Source organism: Rhinolophus hipposideros (assembly GCF_964194185.1).
Source record: "Rhinolophus hipposideros genome assembly, chromosome: 6".
In the NCBI taxonomy this organism is placed as follows: domain Eukaryota; kingdom Metazoa; phylum Chordata; class Mammalia; order Chiroptera; family Rhinolophidae; genus Rhinolophus; species Rhinolophus hipposideros.
The window spans coordinates 33,718,843-33,742,806 of record NC_138052.1 but is presented as its reverse complement, the minus strand read 5'-3'; the positions used below and the strand labels follow the sequence as shown (position 1 = coordinate 33,742,806).

At 34.0% G+C, this 23,964-nt stretch overlaps 1 protein-coding gene across 4 annotated transcripts in view; it reads right to left on the bottom strand.

Annotated features, from left to right (window-relative positions):
* Window positions 1–23,964, bottom strand: part of GALNT13 (polypeptide N-acetylgalactosaminyltransferase 13) — a 456,823-nt gene that overhangs the window by 392,075 nt on the left and 40,784 nt on the right. For all 4 annotated transcript variants that reach the window (XM_081052352.1, XM_081052350.1, XM_081052353.1 and 1 more), the window contains exon 3: window positions 5,765–6,010. In XM_081052352.1, coding sequence (XP_080908478.1) covers window positions 5,765–5,906 — 142 coding nt within the window. In that variant the 5' untranslated portion in view covers window positions 5,907–6,010. The remainder of the gene's footprint in view (window positions 1–5,764; window positions 6,011–23,964) is intronic.

Below are 23,964 nucleotides of genomic sequence, written 5' to 3'. Positions count from 1 at the left end.
TTATTTGGAGACCAGCCTAATTTTTTAAAACCATGACTCCTTCAGTTCATTTTCTGGATGGCAACTGATGCCCAGAGAGATTAATTCACTTGCCTGAGGCACAGGTCCTCAGTGGGGAGCCAGGAGTAGAATCTGATATTGCACAACGCTCATGCAAATCCGCCACACAACCTCTTTCCCCACTGTGTGTAGGTGCCCTGCAGCAGTACTCGTCTTCCAAACACCTTGTCTCTCAAATATCTGTTCTAACTCTTCCAATTTGGGAGTAGCAACACTTAGTATTCTATAACAGTTAGGAGTTAGAAATATTCTCCAATGTATTTTAGTTCTAGGTGGCCCCAGAGTGGCATAAAAGAATCAACCTGCTCCTCTAACTAGTACTAATGTTATCAAAAAACAATCTTTAAGGAAATAGAAAAAGAAAAGGAATCATGGGTCTGTATCTAATATTAGAGAATAGCTACATGCTCCCATCAAGTCTTTGAAATAATCTTTTTTTTGTACAGCATCATTCCATAATTGATGTATAAAATTATAATGCTGACTGGCTAACAAAGATTCCATTATATTCCATAAACTCCATTTAATAGAGAAGAATGTAATCCATTTTAGATAAAAAGTGTTCATAAAAGTGACTGCTTTTAAATTTGATTATTTAAAGTTTAATAATGTAGCCAACTTCCAGCTGAACTCAGTTGTCTAACAAGTGTCTCAAACTCAACAGGTCTAAAATACACTCAGTGTCCACCCACATATCATCTCCTACATTCTCTCCTCTGTCAGGAACTTGATTGAGTCAGATAATGCCCAGTAAAAACCGGACACTTGTCCTTGACACTTCCATCTCCTACACCTGTCAGGACGGTCAGGCATCCAGCTCTCTTACTCCCATACCTCTAATACCTCTTTATTTTACCCACTCCTTTCATAGCTCACCGCCACTATTCTGCTTAAACAGGAATCACTTCCTACACAGAATTCGAGGAATGCTGCCACAGCTTCCTACCCAGCCTCCATGAACTGAATCCGTTCACATTGAAACCATAGTTATCTTTCTACAACACAACTGTGAACATGTTTGCTCTGTCTTTTAAACCCATTTAGTGGCTTCCCAATTTTTAAATTCATTCAGTGGCAATTTTTCATTCTTTCAGTTATCGTATTATGTAATAAACACATCAAACCCACATATAAAAACAAATCTAGGCCCCTAGTACTGCCCCATATTAAGTAAAAATATTTACCCCATCCCATGCCCCTATATTCCTCCATGCATGACAATCAGCATCTTAAATCCCATATTCATAGTCTTGCTTACTTCATATAAAGTCTTATTGCATCTCTATATCTTCCTAAAATGTATAGTTGTAAGTTTTAGTCACTTTTAGCTTTTAAAACTGTATCATGCTGTATATCATCTTTGAGGGACATAACTTTTATACTTATCTTACTATTATATCATCAATCTTAATTCATATTGGTGCAAGTCGCTGTACTTCATTCTTTTTGACCACTACATGCTAATCCTTTATATTGATATACCACTATTCATTCATCAAGTTTTCTATTGATGGACCTATGGGTTATTTTCTACTTTTATTTTTATGAACAGGAGTTTTATGAAATATTTGTATATATAGAAGAGATTGTCTAGAGTGTTGGGTCATACACAAATGTTCAGATTTCAGAAATAATGCCAAACTAACTGCTGTCTGAAGTAATAAAAATGTGGAGATGCATCATCTTTAACAATTGGTGTTTATTCGCCTTTTTAATTTTGGCCAACTGAATGTATATAAATATGTAATTGTAGCCTCGATCTGCATTTCCCTGATCACAACTGATGTTAAATATTTTTTCATAAGTTAGTTTACTATGTGTGTTCTCTTTTCAAGGAAGTATCTATTCATATCTGTCATCCATTTTTTCCTATTGGACTTTCCTATTGGACTTCCTATTTGGGCTTTTCTTATTAATAATAGGACTTTTTTTATATACATTTGACAATAATCTCTCAGATGCATGTTTAATAAACATCCACAGTTTGTAATTTGTTTTTTCTTTCTTTAAGGTATATTTGAATGAACAAACTTTCTCAATTTTAATACAGTAAAATATATCAATATTTTCTTTTATGTTCAATGTTTTCCCTTGGTGTTTTAGATTTTTTTCTTTAATTTGAAGTCTTATAGATGCCTAATTTCCTTTTTTATTAAAGGTTATTGAGGTAACAATAGTTAGTAAAGTTACATAGGTTTCAAGTGTACAATTCTGTAATACGTCATCTATATATCACACTGTGTGCTTGCTACAAGTTGTAATTTTGTGTTTGACATTAATACATCCAAAGTTGATAGTGGTTTGGGACATGAGACAGACATCCCATTTCATCGGTTTTCCACATGGATTACCATTTTATTTTCAGCTCCATTTACTGAGCAGCCCTTCTTTCCCCCACTGCTCTGCGGTGCTTCCTCTGCCATATACTGAATGTTCCAAACACGTGTGAGTCTACTTCTGGGGTCGGCGTTCTGCTTCACTGGGCAATCTGTCTACACTTTGCACCCCTTTGTGCCAACACTACAGTCTTAATTACTCTAATTTTATAAGGCCTCTATATTTTTCTCCTGCAGAAGTATCCTGAGCATTCTATAATCTTATAATTTCATAAAAGTTTTAGTATTTTCTTCTTGATTAGTCATTTCCTACTTTAATGTTTTAGACTTCAGCTTAAACGAAACAGACTTTGTGAAATTTTATTTAATACTCTAGATCCATTTTCCTCTACTCAGAGCATCCCTCTCCTCTTCCTAATACCCATTATATACATTATGCTTGGAATCATTTCTAAATTACATTCTTACACAGAGAGACAAAGAGAGAAAGAGAGAGAGAGAAATGTTTACTTTGTTATTGACTATGAGTTCATGACAGTAGGTACCTCAGTTTCCTTATATCTCCATCCAGGTATTACTATATAATAGTCACTTAACAAATAATTTTTTAAAGAGTTACTTTCTCCTTTGAGATCTCATCCAGAATAACTCCTCCTCCTTGCCCCCTGCTGTGGACCCCATTCACGCTGAACAGCAAAGCCTGGTAGAGCCTCATTCAAACCTTTCAGGCACATGCTCAACATTTAACAGGTATTAATAACGGATTACTGTCGGCCAATACTCCATTGAGGGGTATGTGCACATCATCTCATTTAATTTTCAAGCAATCTTGTGAAGCAAGATTTATTGCCTCTAAGGCTCTCATTTTAAGTGAGAGCGCTAAGATTTTGTTCAGGAATTTGCCAAAAGTCAAACAGCTAGTTCAGGGGGTCAGAGGCAAAAACCAGGTTGCTCAACAAAGCCTGGAATTTTAACTTTGTAGTAATCTTGTTATACCAGCTGTGACATGGATATCTTTATGCTTATGCTTAGGATTTGTTTTTCTTTGCCCATTACTGGGCAAATATGTTGTGATTTTTTTTAATTGAGATATAATTGATGCATAACATCGTGTAACTTCAAGGTATACAACATGTTGATTTGATAGGCACTTAAATAATTGATGATTTGATGAACAAATTAATGAACATTTCTTACAAATTAATTCAGAGTTATGCTAATATTAAGTATTAAAAGTTGTTTAAAACGTAGAACTAAAAGTGATCTTAGAAACCACCCAGTCCAAACCCTGTGTTTTAATAATGGAGACACAAACGTCCAGAAAGATCAACTATTTTTTTTAAGTAAAAAGGTCTGTTTTTAGTATATTTAGAAAATAAAACTTTCAGTCAGCTGAATTTTGCACAGCATCATGTGCCTGTTAATAAAAGATATTATTTAAATGTGTGCCACAAATTCCTAAATGAAATAACATTCTGAAATAATAAGTAAAGACAGAAAATAAAATTAAACCCCTAAAGTCTATTTTACTTATTCAAGACAAACATTAATGTACAATATTAAACGAGTCTTAAAAATAAAGACAATATAGTTTAATTCACAAGTTAAGTACAAGGACAAATTACTATTTTTGCCTTGTATCACTAAATTTGACATTTTTAGATTTAAGACTGAGCATTAAGGACTTAAATCAGCAAAATTGTACTTTTTTGTTACTTGTAGAAAAAAGGCTGGTGCAATTTTGCTGAATCGGATTGTAACATTTTGTGTGTGTGTGTGTGTGTGTGACCAATCTAGATGTCTCCATTCAACAAATGACAAAGTGATCATTCCGAACTGATGTGATCCATCAAAACACATTTCCACTGTCAGCCAAGTAGCAGCTCAACTGATTCTAACAAAGAAGAAGACACGACTGATTTATTCTGGGATTTTAACTGAAGATCAGCAAATCAATCTCCATGTTCATTTATCAAAAGCTGATGGATTCATAATGTTCTTCTCTTTGAATAGTTCTAGTATAAAGGTATAAAAAAATGCACACAAACTACCTAAATGGATCTTGGCTCAATCACTTCCAAAGTATTTTTTCTCAATCTTTGTACTAGTAAAAAGCTACAGTGAGAAAGTTAGACTCATTTTGAAAATAGGAAGATAACCAGAATTTCTCAAATTGAGCAAGAGCATGATTGCAATCTAAAGCAAACTCAAGATGTCCAAAATAGTCTTTTAATAAAAACTAATTTTTGGAAATGCCCTTCTGTTTCCCTGAACCCCAAACAACCAGATAGTAACAATGAAATTCTGTTTAGTACCATATATTGATTAACAACTAACTTCAAAAATATCTGTAACATTAAAAGTAGATTAAATTCATTATATAAATGCAAATCTCAAGTCAGTAATTTAGAACCACTCTTCCCAAAGGTATAAACGTTTCAACTGGGTCTCAAAGTTTACCTTTTGTTATATTTATGAAGAAAGATTTTGCTAAACAGAGAATTAATGTTAACTAGATTTCAAGAAAAAAATGTTTAATTCAATGAGAATAAAACTAAATTTAAGCACCCTTAAGTGTTTTAGAGTACTCATTTACTAGCACTATTTCAAAAGTCTACTTACAGGTCTAGAAGTCAACAAAAAGCATAAAGAAAATTATTTGGAATAACTACAGGAAAATAATCTCTATGACTTCACTTAATAAAACCCCATTTATACATATCACTTTGTTTCTTTAGAATTCACTCTTATCTAGTCATTGAAACTGGTTTTTAAAGAGGTAAATATTGAGTTAAAGTGACCTTATAATATACTTGAAATTACATTTTGCCCTTAACATATGGCAACAACCTGATGGCCCACAGGCTGAATTTAGCCACCATCTGTTTTGTTTAAAAACTGTTTATTTGTTTTATTGTTTTTTTTGGGGGGGTCTTCGGAGGTATGATGTGCAATTGTATTTTGCGGTAGTGTCCACTGTCTCCCTCTAGGAAGTTTTCCTGTGTATGTTATGTGCTTCGTTCCTAAGGGCTTTTTGCTTCTGCAAGCTTAAATTTAAAATCTTGTCCAATTTGAATATTCTCTAAATTCTTTTTTCCATATAGTCACAAAACATAGGAATTTTAGAATTGGAAGGTACCTTAGAAGTTAGCTCACTCTTCTCATTTCTTCCTACAAGATACTGCAGCCAAGAAAAATAGAGTAGCTTTCCTGTGGTTAAATGTACATTAATAGTTCTTCCAAAATGCTCTTCTAACTCAACAAGTTAAAAAAAAAAGAAAAAGCCTTATGTTGGAGTTTCATGCTTTGTCATGAGTCACCACCCTTCTTCCCTGTTCAAAAGTAACATTTACTTCACAAGCACTTACCCCTGAGAGCAGGCAGCAGGGACCTCTCCTTCTTGTCATCACACTTGTTGCATTCACTGAAGTACAGTAGTAAGAACACGTCCACCAGAACCCACATCAGCGAAGTGGCTAGAACCACCTTGCAGTAAACAAATCTCCTCATGTCTTTCCTTGATTTCTAGTTAACACATAGATCGAAGACAGATGCTGCTATAATAAATCCAAGCCACAGGGGTGAACTCCAGGATAAGAGTAGAATGCATCCCACTGCATTTAAGAAAAAAAAGAAAAAAGAAGAAGAAAAAGAAAGGAAGATTCCATTACTACAGAGTTTGTTTTATAGAAAGAAGCTTTAACATATAACTTACATAATGTTCCCATATATATCAGCACCCGGCCTTCAAATTCAGAATTAAAAGTGCAAACAAATGAAAATTGTAAGCAAGCCAGGTGGCTAAAATTTGAACCACTAAACACAAATCAGCCACTACTCTGCTGGACCCTTGACAAATATTTCTTCAAGTTGTACTCTCCTGTCATAACGTTCTATACAGCACCTGAATTTACCGTGCTTCAGCACTTTCGAGGAGCCAATACTGCTAAAACAGAAATCCTCCTGGGACATAATATATTATAGTGGCTAAGAGCTGGCCTTGGTCTATTCACTTTGGAAGTCTTTCTAAGCCTCAGTTTTTCCATCTAGAAAATGAGAATAATAGGGCCAAACCTAAAGATTTGCTATGAGGACTAAATATGATGGTAATGCTTGTAAACCACCTCAGAGAACACAAAGTTATTAAGATTAAGCTACAGAAAAAAATCTCAGATTCTGAAAAAAGGCAATTACATGAAATAAGTCATCAGTTGTTAAGCTTTAAAAACTCCATCTGGTCTACACAGAAAGAGATGTTTATTTTAGAATGGACAGCATACATTAAAAAATTATCAGAGGAGAAATAACATACTAGTGTAAAGTGACACAGAATAACTAAAGTAAGAATTCTAAAAGGCATAACAAAGACATGCACACAATTATTGAAAGATATTCAAAGTAAGTGTAGGACTCACACCATATACATATTTGTTTTAGTTACACTCCACAGAAAAATAAGGACCTGGTTAACTCATTTCTATCTGTATAGTAAATACATCAAAGCAAAAATATGTTCACATCATTTGCTACATTTAAAATAATATAAACTGAAGTATAAGTTTGTTGATGTGAATAAGTATTAATAACGGTTTTGACAGATATTCAGGGAGAATAGCTATTAAATAGGAAGGTACTCAAAATATTTCATAAACGTTTGTCTCAAAATAAAAACATCAAAGCCCAATTTGCTGAGGCAGAAGCTCTAAATTAATGGCAGCTGACTTTGCATTATAAAACAACACAAATGCTCTTGCCTTATTACAGCCTATCCAGACTGGCAACAAATTCAAAATTTACATAAAACGACACTTTAAAAATTATTATGAGTCTACTTTCTATATCTACATATCATTTACATTTATTCTGCATTTTTTTTTAAAAAAGAAAGAAACAAACTGCAAATTTAAGAAATTTGGGGTTTGTTATTTTTCTTGGAAAAAATGCTATGCTTATTATCTATTTCATTTTGACTTCATGTTCTGTAAAAATACAGCTAAACGTCAGAACTCAGCCTCTAAACCTAATAATATGAGAACGATTCCTCTATGTACATTTCCTCTTATTTTGTGTATGCTTTACTGAATACGAGATTTGAAAGCTACCAAATTTTCATCTTTTTTTGGTCCTAAAATGGTGTAAGTCTCTTCAGTGTATTGTAGAAAAAAAGTTCCATGGAAAAGTATATATAAGACTGATGGTTACCAAATGGCCATTCCCAGATTTAAAAGGTGTACCTTATAATAAAAGATTTTACAATATAGGATCTATACATTACATAAAATATTTTATTATAAAAATTGATAACAAAGACATAAACAACACTATCCCTGGCTATGTCATAAAATGAAAAGATGACTTCAGATAGACAAGATTTGCCTCTCTGTGTGTCATTTCCTTTACTTACAACATATTTTCAACCCTATTCAACTCACAAACTATTGTGAGGCTTAAGCAGGATAAAGAATGAGAAAAAAAAAAAAATGAGGACATTATAAAATGAAAATATGAAGAATAATATTATAATAGAAAATCTGAAATCACGTAATATTAAATATTAAAATATATAAGATTAGTCATTTCCTAATAGCCTAACCGTTAAGGTTACTGAGAATTTAATTTTAACTTTAGTTATAATTAAAAGGGAAAATTATACCTTATTGCCACTCCAAGCATTATTCAAATTACTCTAATTTCATAGCCTGCTAGATCTATACATCAAGACATTAGCACTGAGAGAAGTGGAACTTTAGTATTTTATGGGATATAATTAAGTTGCTGTTTAAATTTTTGTTAATTTATGAAATAGTCTTTTCTTATACATTTTAAGTTTTAATTCTGTCTCTAACTCGAAAATATACTAAATGTTATCATTTACAAGGGTCTTATTTACTGGCACTTACAAAATAGTAATCTCATATATTGTCTTCCAATACTTTTCGCGTAAGAACAAAACTGGTTGAGCAGAAGGATGGTACAGTATACCCAGTAACACTAATCAATACAAGCACAGTTGGTGGCCCAGGTTTATTTAAGGGAATCAGCATCTGTATTATGTTTCTATTCCAATAAGCCCCTATTTATTTGCAAATACTGTTCTGTTTCTCCAACCAGTCCAAGTTCTGCAATATTCCTGGCTTGCCAAACCCATGTGGAGCATGACCAACTTTGCATAAACTACAGACAGGCTCTTCTATCCAAAAATACAACGCCTTTTCTAATTGTCTCAAAATCTTTTGAGCACAGTTATGTCGCTCTTTAAAAAATATTTCTCTACACAGAAAAAGTTCAAGAGTTAGAAAACTATCAAGTACCATCTTGCTAGTCAGACTGCCTTTCCTTTCTTCCTGCCCACAAAACAATGGACCAGCTAAATATTCTATAAGATATTACAAGATTTTGTTTGAAAATATACACCATTTTTCCTATCTTTATCAAAATCAATTTCAAATATAAAAAAAATCTAGATAAAGTTTGAAGTTTGGTAATTATGTTATTCAAATAAGACAATTTTTCTTTTTAATTAGGAAGTTATCCCTTACTCGGGGAGTCTAGTTCAGTTGCCATTAGACTCGTTTTTATCTCGTCATATATTTTCTCTTGCAGAAAATTACATAATAGGTGCAAATTTATTCAATCTATTTTATGAGGCTGTGTTGAGGCTGCCAAAGGATCTTGGAAACTAGTGTACGAGTGAGACTGCTGGTAAGTGATCCCAGAAATTTCAGGCACCCTACACATTTTAAATGTTTTAAATAGCTATGCAGGATATTTTGTGAACTGGTGACTGGACAATTTTCCAGCGTTTGATATATAGACTGACAAATTTAGTGAGTACACCCTGAAAAAAATACCTTAAAATAGCTACTGGCCTTATAAACAGGAAGACTGATCTCTGTATGAAGGAAGATGTAAAATGAAGGTGAACTAAAAGAAGATACCCACAACGTAAATCAATGGGTCCCCTGTAAAAACCACACACAACTAAAAGGTACACTAAGAGACAAAGAAGCACGCACAGACAATGCTAAATAAATGTCTTATGTGGAAAAATGGTGGGATAGCAGCAAAAAAACAAAGAAAAGAAAGAAAAAAAAAAGAAATAACAAAAGAAAAATGCCCTCACGTGTATTTAAACTAAGAAACATTTAAATATTCATAACACAAGAATTGAAGCAACCTAGCTTAAGACATAGAATTACGTATTTTAGAGTGAAACACCACGATTTGAATTTGGGTTCCAAAACTTAGTAATTGTGTGGCTTAAGTCAAGTTACTTAAATGATTTGATCCATGCCTCCTTTTTCCTATTCACAAAATGTGAACAATAGTAGCTACTTTAAAAGGCTATGATAAGCATTGAGTTAATTAATACATATAAAGCTCTTATAACAGTGCCTGACATATACACAGTAGTTATTATTAGTAGCAACCGTAATATTGTAATCATCATGAACATCATTGAAAGAACAAGAAGTCTCCCCACTGATCCTAGAGGCAGTGTACATTCAGTATGAGTGTATTCAGGGGGTCAGGAGACAAGATGAGCATCACAAACATATTTAATATTTATAAATATTTTTAATAGTAAATCACAAATATATTTAATATAGAGTATATTTAATATTAATATCTGAGAGCACTACAAACATATTTTACATATAATCATCCCAAGTATATTTAATGTAGTTTCTAATGGGGTATGAGTTATACAGGATACTAAAATTGTCAAAACTCATTGAACTATATATTTAAGACCTGTGCAAATTTCATTCTGTGTAAATTATACCTCATTTTTTAAGGTGAAATTAAAATGTTTATGTACCTCTCAGATGATCCACTGAATTAATTGACTTTTGATTAATTAAAGGACTCATAGGCACAATTGCATCATATAAGAGGGTTTTCACTTAACACCTTTTTGATCTCATCTACCGTCGTTCTCCATGGCCTTGTCTTGAGTCTCCCGGCTGTTCCTTAAATAGACCAACCATTACCTTGCCTCAGGGCATTACATAGGCTGTTTTCTCTGTCCGTTGACATGGCCATGGCTCCCTACTACTATTTCCTCCAAATAGTACTTCTTTCCTGCTTAAGTGTCAAATCATGGAGCACCTTCCTATCTACCTATATAAAATAACACATTCTGTATTTCCTTACCTCACTTTAATTTTCTTCTCTGTACCTTCTCACCCCCCAACATACTAAAAAGTTAATTGGGGTTTTATTTGTTATTTGTCCCTCTTTCTTAAATAGTAAGCTATATGAGAACGAAGTTTCACATCTGTTACATATGCCCACTCTCACGCCAATATATTTAAGTTTTAAAACTTCAGCACTGGTTGTTATGGGCTAAATTGTGTCCTCCTCAAAACACAACAAAACAAAACAAAACAAAATAAAACAAAAAATCTGTATGTGAAGTCCAATCCCCAGTATTTTAGAATGTGACTGTGTTTGGAGATAGGGCCCTTGAAGAGATACTTAAGGTAAACTGAGGTTGTATGGGTGGGCCCTAATCCAATATGGCCGGTGTCCTTATAAGAAGAGGTGTTTAGGACACACATACAAGCACATACAAGACTATGTAAAGACAGGGAAGGTGACCATCTATATGCCACAGAGAGAGGCATCAGAATGAAACGAATTCTGCTGACACATTAATTTTGGACTTCTAAAATCTGTGAGAAAATACATTTCTGTTGTTTACACCACCCATTCTGTGATACTTTGTTAGGGCAGCCTTACCAAATTAACAAAGTGGCCAAATCCAACTTTCCCCTGCTTCACTCCTACATGGAAACAGATGAACGTGGCTGGAAAGAAAGCCCCCAAATATGCTTCCTGTTCTCATTTTAAATCTATAAACTCACACTATAAGCAGACTTTCAGTGATTCACAGGACTCTGCAACCCTTCCTAGTCAAATCAATCTCCATCCCTCAGAAAACTTTGCATCTTGGTTACCTCCCTCATACTGCCATCTGCATGCTTTTTCCTCTCAGCTCGCCACTTCTACATTTGTGTGTTCTATGCCATTGAGTCGCCTCCCACTACAGGTGACCCTATGAACGAGAAATGTCCACAGTGTCCTGTCAACAGCCCTGCTCAGCTCCTGCAGACTCATGCCTACCACTTCTTTTGTGCTGTCAATCATCTCATTTTTGGTCTTCTTCTTTTCCTGCCACATTGTATGTTTCCCAGCATCACTGTCTTTTCCAAGGAACTCTGACTCCTCATGATGTGCTTCAAGCAGGACAACTTCAGTTTTGCCTCCAACAGTATTTCAGGCTTAATTTGCGCTAGCACCCACTTTTCCATCTTCTAAATTTAGCAGAAATGATTATGCGCAATCCAAAGAGAATTTTGCACATTGCCATGTTGAATGCTATCAACTTGTTTTTTCTATTTACACCCCTAAATCTGCAAGTCCAAGTGCTACAACATATGCACTATCTCCTTTTAGGAGTGCAATACCCTCTGCTCTCACATGTTCATGGATTTCAAGGATGCACTTATCTCTTGGCATCAGTTTTTCTTCTCTAATAAGCCATTGCTCTAAACACAAAGATGTTATATGAATAATCATCTTAAAATAAACTAATGTGATCCCACATCCCTCTTCAGCTATCCCGCTAGGTCTCTCCTCACCTTTAAAGCAAAAGTTCTGTGAAGAATTATGTATAACCACTGTTTAGACATCCCATACTCCTATCCTCCAATTCACTCTTAAGTCCAACAGGCTTTAGCCCCTGCCATTATATGGCAACCTTATTTGATATGATCATGGGAAAATCCAATAGTCTATATTCAAGCATTATCTTACATAACTCCAAAGCAGCATTTGACATAGCTTAGCCATAAAGTCCTGCACTTGTTTCTGTCAGCTCTTTTCTTTAACATCCTTTATTTGATCTTGCAGCAAAGACTGTCACTCTACCTTCAGAGTTGAGCCACTTGTCACCAATTCCACTCATACCACTCTGATCCAAGCCCCCATCACCAACTACTTTGACATACTGTCTTAATTTCTTCAAAAAGACATACAGCATTATTGACATATACATTACATACCATACAATTCACCCATTTAAAGTGTATATGCAATGAATGGCTTGTAGTATAGTCACAGAGTTATGTATCCATCACCACAATGAATTTTACACCACTTTCACTATCTCAAAGGAAAACAGCACCCCTATGCTATAACCTCCCAATCCTTCTATTGCCCCTAGCCCTAGGTAACCACTAATCTAATTTTTGTCTCTATATTTTCCCATCTGAACACTTCAAATAAGTGAAATCATATAATACATAGCCCTTTGGGACTGTCTTCTTCCCTTACAATAATGTTTTCAAGATTTGTCCATGTTTCAGCACATGCCAGTACTTAGTTTCCTTTTCTTGCCAAATAATAATTAATTGTACAGATACATGGCCTGAAAATTAAGTTCACAAACTTGTTGCAACAATGTTGCTAAGCTTTTTTTTTATATCAGAGGGATTATTATGAATTTGTACCAACTGGACAGTTAACCAAGTTTACTATTTGGAAGTGCTAAAAAGGCTGCATAAAAAAGACAACCTGAACTTTTTACCAACAATTCATGGCTCTTGCATCACGACAATGCATCAGCTCACACAGCACTGTCTGTGAGGGAGTTTTTAGCCAGTAAACAAATAACTGTTTTGGAACAACTCCCCTAATCACTTGATCTGGCCCCCAATGACTTCTTTCTTTCCCCGAAGAGAAAGGAAATATGGAAAGAAAGTCATTTTGATGACATTCAGGACATCAAGGGTAATAAGATGACCATCTTATTACCTGACGGCCATTCCAGAAAAAGAGTTCCAAAATTGCTTTGAAGAGTGGACTAGGTGCTGGCATCGGTGCATCGCTTCCCAAGGGAAGTACTTCGAAGGTGACTATCGCGATATTCAGCAATGAGGCATGTAGCACTTCTTCTATGATGAGTTCACAAACTTAGTTGTCTGACCTCATATGTGGTTCAGAAGTTAAGGAGGAGGTGGAGGGGTTAAGGCTCCTACCTACATCTCTATTTGAGTATGGCTCTCTTTGGTACAGGCGCCCAAGTCATCATCCTACATGGTCTCAGGTGACAGTGTCGTTGTTCTTGTCCAACCAACCACATCTGACCACACCACTAAGACCCATGAAAATAAAGTGGATCACATCTTCTGTTTTCCAGATGATCTACAGTTTGACGATGGCATGCCTTTTGTCACAAAGGTCACTCAACAATGGAATGACAGTCAAGGTTTTAGACAGATTTTTCATACTCCATATCATTCGAAGTATGTTTTTTGTTGTTGTTGTTGTTGTTTCTGTTTTCTTTTTCAATTGAATGTTGGAATGACCTCCTTTAAAACTGACTGTAAAAGATATCTGACCAACCTTCTAATCACCTCGTGGTCTACCACTTGAGCAAGACAACTGGCTCGCCAAATTTAGCCCTCCCCCAAAAAACATTGAAACATTCATCTTCTCTTTGCTATCTACTGAGTAATGATTAGAAAGAAATGGGTGGGGGATTACATAAAACTATTTTTTAAATTGGGATTCCACCCTGTCCATTCCTGGACATAGCACATTTTTCCTTCCCCTAACATTGAGCCCAAGACAGATGCTTGGTATTCCTCCAGGTGACAGATCAGCCAAAAGGTGGCCTAGAGTGCACAAACATACTTGGACTCCAACTCAGATGCTTGGATTCTCTTTGGAACTGGCATGGTCCTAGACCATGAGGTTAATAAACTCTTGGTTATGTATGCTGCTACCAAATCCCCTGACAGGGGCCCACATAGGCCAACAGAGGAATTATCTTTAAATTTAGTAAAAATGCCCTTGTCCCATTCACATCTAATCCTTCCATATGAAAGATATGAGTCAGAGAAAGATAATAGAAAAAATAAAAAAAAGGTTACATTACATTTACTGAGCTGGGACACACCAAATTTCATGCCTATGAGGGAGAGTAACAATTCTGATATCTGGTGAGGAACGATATTGTATCCCACGAGGTGAAGGGATGGGGCAGAGTCAATTCATGTTCTCTAGACTCAACATCAGCGCATAGCCGAATAATCAGATGACTTAGGTGAATGGTACAGCTTCTCCAGCTGGCAATCTGACTGCTGTTTCATCTGTTGCCTAAACTTGATAACTTATGAGGAGTAGAACTGATTTAGAGTCTTCTGTAGGTTTGAATTTTTAATAGAAGCATGTATTACTTTCAGAATAAAACGATTATCTTAATTATAAAAAGTGAAGTATTTCTTTCATTTATCCTACAGATGCAACTGGGTGTCTGTATAGATGCCAACACCATGCTAGTCACTAAAGATAAAACACATAAACACAGAATCTCTGCCTTCTGCCTTAGGATCCAGTAGGGGAGACATTCAAAAGCATTGGGGTAAGGATAAGAAAGGAGGTAAGTGACATATTAGGAGTGATTTCAAATGAGAAACTCTTATTAACACATAGTTATTGTATGTAATTATTAATGTTGAGAGAATGCAGCAACACAGAGAATTATTGGGAATAGAGTGATTGAAAGAAGGGTGAAGCTTCATAAGGAATATTTATAAGGCAGATGCAATTTTTCAAGCAGTTTGTGACACATTGATCTTGTAGTGATGCTTAGATATAAAGAAACCCATTCTATGAAGATGCTATGAATATCAAAGCCTAAAATGTATGTTAATAAGACTTTACAAGCAAAAAATTATTATTAAAACATAATAAAATTAAGTCTTCAGAAAGAAAGCTTGTAAAAAGCAATATATAACCCTGAAAAAGATAATGGATTTTTTTATATACAACCTAAAAATTGTTCATCATTCATTTGCTTTAGTTATTTAAAGACTGCTCAGTATTCAAATAATAACATGACATACCAGTGGTTTAAGCTTATTCATTAATAGTTACCAAGAGGGTAAAATAGAAATCCAAAATGTTCACCTGGATATAAAACCTAGAGATTTAAGACAATAGCAGAGCATTTGGACAGTTCCCAGCAGATATCTACCAGCAAGCTGGCCATCTTCTGCCATAAATCACACGGTTAAAATGAAAATAAATGTTTCCACTGAGACATCAAACCATTAGAAAATCTTAACATCAGCTTCCTAGCTAGCCTTAAGGCTTTTGAATTCTTTATGACAAAAGATGTAAGGAATGAATTACAAGTTTTTCTTCTTTGAAATGTGCAGGGTAATGTGGCTATTTAGTGTCTAGGTTTCCTTTCTAAAACAGGGGCACTTATTTGTACAAAATAATGAAGAACAATATCAAATTATCTTGTAACATTATATCAGTACTCTGCTCCAGCTGGCAGTTAGTGGGAACCAAAAAGAAAGTGAAGGAGAGTCAAACAAAAGCCCAGGAGTCTGGGGCACATAAGGACCCCAGCAGCATAAAGGAGAGGATGCAGAAGGAACTTGGACATAGGAAACTCTAGAAATAAAATGAGTTACAGTGCCTTTCTGAAACACTATTATGAAATCACACAAATGTAAATCAAATTTTATTTGCATGCTTAAATATTTTAATTTAGTGATTTTTTTTACCATATTTGATACATGAGAGAAACATACCTTAAAACTAGCTTAAAAAAACATTAGCAGGTGAAATATTTAAGTTCCTCTACTACAAAAAAACTGTTTAAAAAAACCAAAAAACTACTTAATTAAAGCTACTATATTCTGATTTGTCTGATTTGCAGGTTTAGTTCCCCCCCCCCCACCGCAACCTTCAGGGTGAAGTGATTAATTATAAATTAAGTGCCTTAAAAGACAGGCAATTAGAGGGAAAAAGCAAATAAAGAGTTAAAAATCAGAATATTGAATAATTGGTCCCCAATTAATTAACAATTAAGTAAAATTATTATATCCCCAAAGATTAAAAATCATATTCATAGCAACCTTGTAATATGAAATTGCTAAAAACAGTAACTTGTTATTCAATATAAAGCAATCTAACATAATGGAGTATATAATATAAAAATAAAAAACAGAAATATTATGCAGAAAGAAAATTTGCCAAAAATATATGAGAAAGGGGAAGACACAAAAGCTCTTCACAAGATTTAAAAATTGAGCAGAGATTACGGGATTATTTGTACAAGCGCATGAAAAGGCAACCCAAAACCAAAGTAACATTTTCCCATATCATCTGGGAAAACTACTAATTATTTTAATTAGAGAGTCTGTTAATTAAAGACCCAAAAATAAAAATTAAAAACTGCTTTTGACAAAATTACATTTTAGCAAAGGTGGGATGAAATTGGTCTTTTTTCACTTTGAAGATGGAAATGTAAATTAGTACCCCATTTCCCCGAAAATAAGACCTGGAGCAAAAATTAATATAAGATCCAGTATTATCTTAAATTATATTATACCCGGTATATTATATTATATTATATTATATTATATTATATTATATTATATTATATTATACTATATCCAGTCTTCTTATATTATTGCAACATAAGACTGGGTCTCATGTTAATTTTTGCTCCAAAAGAAGCATTATAAACGATTGTCTGGCTAGGTCTTATTTTCGGGGAAACTCAGTAAAAACTTACTTGGAGAGAAATGTGGTTTATTAAAAATAAACATGATTTTGTACCTACATTCTTAAATATAATCATATACTTTGAACTAGTAATTTTTCTACTGGAAAACTCTCTTTTAAAAAACCCATGTTTTAAAAAAGGCGTTATGCACAGCGATTTTATCACAATATCATTTATTAAAAAGTAGTTCAAAATAAATAACTGACAATATATTATGCAGCTATTGGAAACTTATGAAATTTTGTGACAATATGAGAAAAACATATATGCTAATATAAAATTCATCAAATCAAGGTACTCACTAGTTTATGCACTCTGGTTACAATTACTTTCTTTACCTTACTCATATAAAAGTACTGAAAAGAATATGTAAGAATGTGTGTATTTTTTTTTTGACATTCCTTTTACTATCTTGGTTAAGTTTCAAATTATCCACAAGTAGTATATGTTATCTGAATAATTGGAATATATGTTGTATTTTAAATAAGAAAACTAGCAAATAATAGTGATAAAGAATAAAATTCTGAGTTATGTGATATTTGCATACATGCTATGTGAATACATGGGCACACACACAGTTGTGATACAATGTAGCAAATAGAGAGTTAACAGACACAAAGATCTGTCAAAAGGTATTCACAAAACAGAGTAAATAAGAAAGAAAAGGAGGGCAGAACCTCCTATTAAAATAAAGCCTGACTTAAGTATTCTGTTTCCAATTTTTTTTATTTTACTACTCTCCAGTATGACAGAATCTGTATGGCTTTGGAAAAATAAGTTTGCCCCATGTGTCAAATTCTGTTAAAACTCCACATTATTTTCAAAAAGTGGTTAACTTTCCAAACCTGGAGTCTCACCCAAGATTCAGAAACTGTCTTTTGCTGGCTGCATTTGTGGTCTTTCTTCCAAATAAATACGCTCTTAAAACAAGCAACACCAGTATTTAAAAGTGATCATAAAATTGAGGAAGACTACAAACTTCCAATCATTCTCACTGTTGCAGCTGATGCATGTATTTCATCAAATCAAATTAAGTTTTTAGACAAGAAACAACACAAGTGAATTTTATATTCATTTATTTAAGGACAGTTTAATATTTAAAGACATACCAACTCGGACCCCAAAATATTCTTCTCTTCCATATAGGTACTTTAGATTAAAACAGCACGCTAACTGAAGTACCTGACTACGGTAATTGTTGCTATAGAAAAAACATGATCACCTATCAATAATATACTGTAATTTGAAAAAAATTATTATTAAGAAAATGACAAAATTTTGTAGTTTCAAAACCAAGTCACCATGAGGGAAAACAAAAAAACCAAACAAAAAAACCCAAAAACCTCCCTGTTAAAAGCAAGCACCCTTGTGTTTGCTTTTATTCAGAGACAAAAACAAAAAACAAAACAAACAAAAAAAAAACAGATGTAGCATACAACTAATATAAACTATCCTGTTGTCTGTTTTTAAATGTCTGATCTATCTATACTACTTTAAGTGACCTTAATGTGACCTTAATTATCATTTTCACTCAATAATTAAATAATATTATGTCTCTGTCTCTGAGTCACCAAAAGATATATGTTCACTTGTCACTTTGTGTCAATTACTGCCAATTAAGTTACCTTATAAAAACAAATTTCTTTCAGTAGTATTCACAGAAATATGGGGACTATGGTAGAGGGCTTAGGGATGGTGGGGGGGTAGGGGAGAAGCTGATCATCAACCTACTCAAATTTACCTCAATTGTTAGATTTCCTTTCTAGAAATGAGATCTTTATAGCTTACAATATAGCAGTGAGAAACCATGAGTTATTAATAAACAGTTTTCTTATTACAGTTTATTCTTGAGTCAAGATTCAAATTCTAAAAGCAAACAGCTCATACATTTTTTCCCCAAAGATTTTATAGGTTTATAGCTAAAACAGAAAATGAATAAAGCTTCAACATCAATAACATCTGTTTAGCCCAAGGAAAAGCCCCACTACTTATGTGGCTGAATGGTTACAATATTTTCTTTTGATTTTGATAAGCATAGTAAATATATTCTAACTACTGATTGACATCAGAACAAATCAGTAGGTGTACACCATTCTAAAATCTCTTATCTATTGATTTCTGTGCAATGAAACAGCATTCAAACTGAGAAAGAAAATACTGGTATGATTCCTCTCCAGAAAAAAAAAAAAAAAACATAATAAGTATACAAATTTTCACGTTTCCTACATTCATTCACCTCCACCCCAGCAGAACAGCCATCAACATTTTATTTTTTATTTTTGCTTCACATTTCTGGCAAAGATATATACAAAGACAGCAATCTGAATCAACAAAACCTATTGACTGATGCAATAGGATTTTTTTCTTTATGCATTTTTAATTCCTGGTTATTCTCACTCCTGTAATTTTATTAAATTATATTTCTTTGATCATATTTAAATCATGATTCTTTCCATTATATTTCTTATATTCCTCTTTTTATCCATCTAATTTCCTCTCCATATTCTCCTATTTTTTCAATTATAAAAAATCACCTAACCAGAAATTTTCATTTCAATTTGCAATTGGCTCTGTAGTATATATTTGTTAGTTGTTTTTCCAATTGTTTTCCCATTCTTTCCCCAACTTTCCTGTATTTTAATCTCCTTCTATAGAGAAAATATATTGCTTGGCCATCCCAATATTTCTCCATAATTTCCACTTAACATTTTATGAAGCTCTTTTTCTCTTACCCAAAGCCTGAATCCACATTCTAATTTCTTCCATCATCCCATCCTGACCAAAATAATAACTGAAATACTTAAGAAAGTTTTTGTTTATAGTCATTTACCAGTATAAGAAACTGAAGACGCTAAATATCAGAACAATGAACCATTACATGAAAGAGCCAGAAATATAGAAAGTGTTATTTTTTTTCCTAAACATTCAGAATATATTGCATGGTTAAGGGTATTAGACAGACTTTGATTTAAGTCTCACCTCCTCCATCCTTTCATGTGGAGAGTGGAGAGGTTAATTTGCCCAGCTACCTCCAGTTGTTCCCATGTTTATAAAATGGCAGGAAGAGTTATACCTACTTAAAAGGTCATGGTAAGAATTAGGCACATATAATAAGAATCAGAGGAACTAGCACATACTATTAACTATTCAGTACATATTAGCCAGTGCTATTATTGAGATCAATATTATGATGAGCAAAATAATTCATTAATACAACTCAGAAAAGAAAAAGAATTTAAGATTATTCAAATATAAACTATTTATTTCATTTATTTGGCAAATAATTTTTAAGTAGGCAAATGTTCCCAGACCTGTGCTTGGGATACCTCAGGAAGCTTATAATGGAGGCGCTCTAGATAAAATCAAAGACCTGCTTAAGATTAAGATTTCTGGGGCCAGCACCGTAGTTAAGAATACTGATTTTATTATTTTTCTTTTGTTTTTTATTGATTTCACCCATTTCTATGTTTTTAATTATGTGTATAATAGAAAAAATGGGAGTATTCATAAATTTGCTGGCAGACTTGGACAGTTTTGAAGCTCCTGTGGGACATATAGGTAAAGACGTCCGGAAGGCAAGTGAGTGTGGGAATTGAAGTTCAGGACAATTTAACATGAGGGAGTCAGCAAACCAACGTTAATTAAAGCAGTAGGAATTGGTAAAGTTTCTTCAGCGAGAGTATAAGTATGAGGAAAAAAGAGGGTGCCACAAAGAATCAAGATGAAAGAAAGATAAGCTCACAAATGAAATTGGGTGAGGGGTATGGGTGGAAGAGAGAAACAGGAGAGTACAGTGTTACTGACACCAATAGAAAAAGAAATTTAAAAATAAAAGGTTTGATCCATGGTACAAAATCATGCTAAGAGATCTACAATTTTATTCTAGAATAGTCACAGGACTAACTTCAGTAACCTTGGAAAGGACATTTACAGACAAGCAGAAAAAGTAAGCCTCAGAGTGTTGAGGTGTGAACGGAGGATGCAGATTTGAGACAGAGAATATAGACAATTCTAAGAAACATTCAGCTGGGAATAGCTGTGTAGCTGAAAATGGACTTAGAATAAAGAGAGGATTTGTGTGCAGATGAGCTTTTGTTTCAAGGAGAAAGATAGACATGTTTAATGTCAATGGGAAGAAATCAAGAGAGGGAGAAGGATGACAATACAAGAGAAACAAAATATTCATTTGAGTTAGGCCTATTAGACTATGTACAGGTATAAGATTCAGAGCATGCATGAGGCATTGGCTTACAGAGGAAGAAGCATTGGAAGGGAAGAATGAAAGGATTTACAGACACTGGTAAATTAGCAGAGACCTCCTCTATTCCTATTTCACAGATGCTAATTTCTCTGTGCATCACCTGTTAAGAAAGAAAGAAAAAAAAAAGTGAGAGCATAGGACAGTAGAAAAGGTTGTATACAAAATCATGGAAAATAGAAGATACCTCTCTAGAAAAACACATAAAAGTTGCATCTCAGAATATGGACGGCTCAGTTGAGGCTCTTATCCCAGAGTCTCACCCTGTTTGCTAAGAGTGTATCATCTCCTCTGATGCCTGCCCAGGATGCAGGCACACCTCCCTCCCTTTTTGCCTTCCATGAAAGGAGTTAACTCCAGGAAGTATGTATTTTATTCTGTACTCAGATTATTTTAAATATGTCTAAATCAATCATAATATCAGGTTGGTGCTAAAGTAATTAGTTTAAAAGGTTAAAAATAACTGCAAAAACCGCAATTACTTTTGCACCAACCTATTATTATGTAATTGAAATCACAATGATATATATATGGTGTTATAGAACACTACTCTTGAAACCCATATAATTTTACTAATTGATGTCACCCCAATAAACTTAATAACAATAAAAACTCAGTGAACTCAAATGGTTTGAATGTTCTACAAATGACTTATAACATCCTCCTCTCCTAAAAATTAATGATGATACATCTTGCCAAACCTTTGTTCTCATACCTGTAGACACAGCAAAGAAGGAAAATACAGAGAAAGGAGTAAAAATCCAAAGAATTTTGCTCTAAGCCAGCTGCATGTTACTAGAAAAAAACTTGTTTGTGGTCATGACTAGCATAGATAAATGCTCAAGTCTCTCTCTCTCTCTTTCTCTCTCTCTCTCTCTCTCTCTCTCTCTCTCTCTCTCTCTCTCTCTCTCTCTCTCTCTCTCTCTCTTTTCCCTCTCTTACAGTTAGAACTTTCTGTTTCCAAGATACCTTCTAGTTTGACTCTCTGCTGCTCAATTGGGTATCTCTGATACTAACTGAGGTTGCCTGGCAACATGACCTACAGAACTCACCAGCTTATGTGGTGGCTTTAGTTTTTGGTTCACAGGTGGGAGATTTGGACAGAATGTCATGAGGTTTCCACAATGCAGTTCTGTTTCATTTCAGTCAGTGTGTAACGAAGTTTATTACTTGCAGTATTATTAATATAGGGCATTGCATTATTCAGTATGATTTGTAGGTTTTGACTTCTTGTCATAATTATGAATATTTCCAGAAATTTTAAAAGATTGAAATTGCCCTTCAAAATACTTCATACCATTTAGAAGCTCATTATTATAAATCCAAAATTAAAATATATATATTAAAAACCAAAAGATTATTGATGGGGAAGAGGTGCGAGGGGAACTTCTTAGGTTTTGGAAGTGTTCAATATCTTGATTTGGGTAATAGTAACATAAGTATATAGCTGTAAAAATCCATCAATCTGTGTACTTGATAGTAGTACATTTTGCACACTCTAATATACATATAGCAGACTTCAAGAGTTTTAAAAGGTGATGACAAGATGAGGAAATGTAAATACACACAGAAACAGAGACTACATAACCTTGACATATGTGAATTTGTGGACAAATTAGGATTTTATCACAACATATAGCATCTTCTTAAAGACTGGGCATTGCTGTTGTATTTAATTAGTTTAACATTAGAGACTATTTTGCAGATATATCAACGAAACCGAGGTCCAGAGGGTTATAATGACTTTCACAAGTTTCCTAACTACTAAATGGCAGAATTCAAACGGGAACTTATATCAACTATTCTTTTACTAATAACTTGTTATTTATAGAGAAGGAGTCTTAACAGTTGATTCAAACGAGCCGACTGAAGAGAGCAGACATCACTAATGGCCACGCACTGCAAATGATTTGCTATTTGTGTCAGACTCTTTGGATCACAGATGCAGAATGCCTCAGACACAGAGAGACATCACATCTGGAAGTTTACCTCAAGGAGACGCTTCATATATAGTCACAGACATGCATTGCTGGTCTGGCCTCAGTGGGGTGCACTAACCTCCCATTTGCCACAATCTCATGTGGCAGCTAAACAGATTGGCAAAATCAAACAACAATTTTAAAATAGAGGTCCTTAATAGCTTTATTTCATTGTACTTTATTTGTAAAACTTTGTCACACAATCTCCACACCCGAGAATGAGGGCATTTTCTGTACTTTACCCTTTGAACCCGCTAAAAAGGTTAGCATTGAACTTGTAGTTTTTAAAAGTATTTTTATATCATTCTTATTTCATTTGATCTTATCATGGCCTTAGTATATGCTGCCCATTTTATAAATGAGTAATCTCAGGCTCAGAGAATTTAAGGCATTTGCCCAAAGGGACACACTTTGTCAAAGCCAGCAGTCTCCAAAACCAGAATTTAAAGCCAGTTTTCTAACATACAACAAACACCACGTTGTTCAATTAATATCTATTGTTTCATTTCATAACTGGCAAAACTTCTCAATAAAGCCAGTTCCTATAAAAATTTGAATAAATAAGTGTCACTTTATTTGCTGGTCTTCAGGATATTTCTTGCATCACAGGAGATATACACAAGGAAATCTGCCTATGGCAAATAAAAATGCACAGAATTGTGGTACTTTAAAGCTGTCAAATAGGTCGTAGAGGTTAGCTTGTCCAGCTAATTGATTTGTCAGTTGACGAAACCG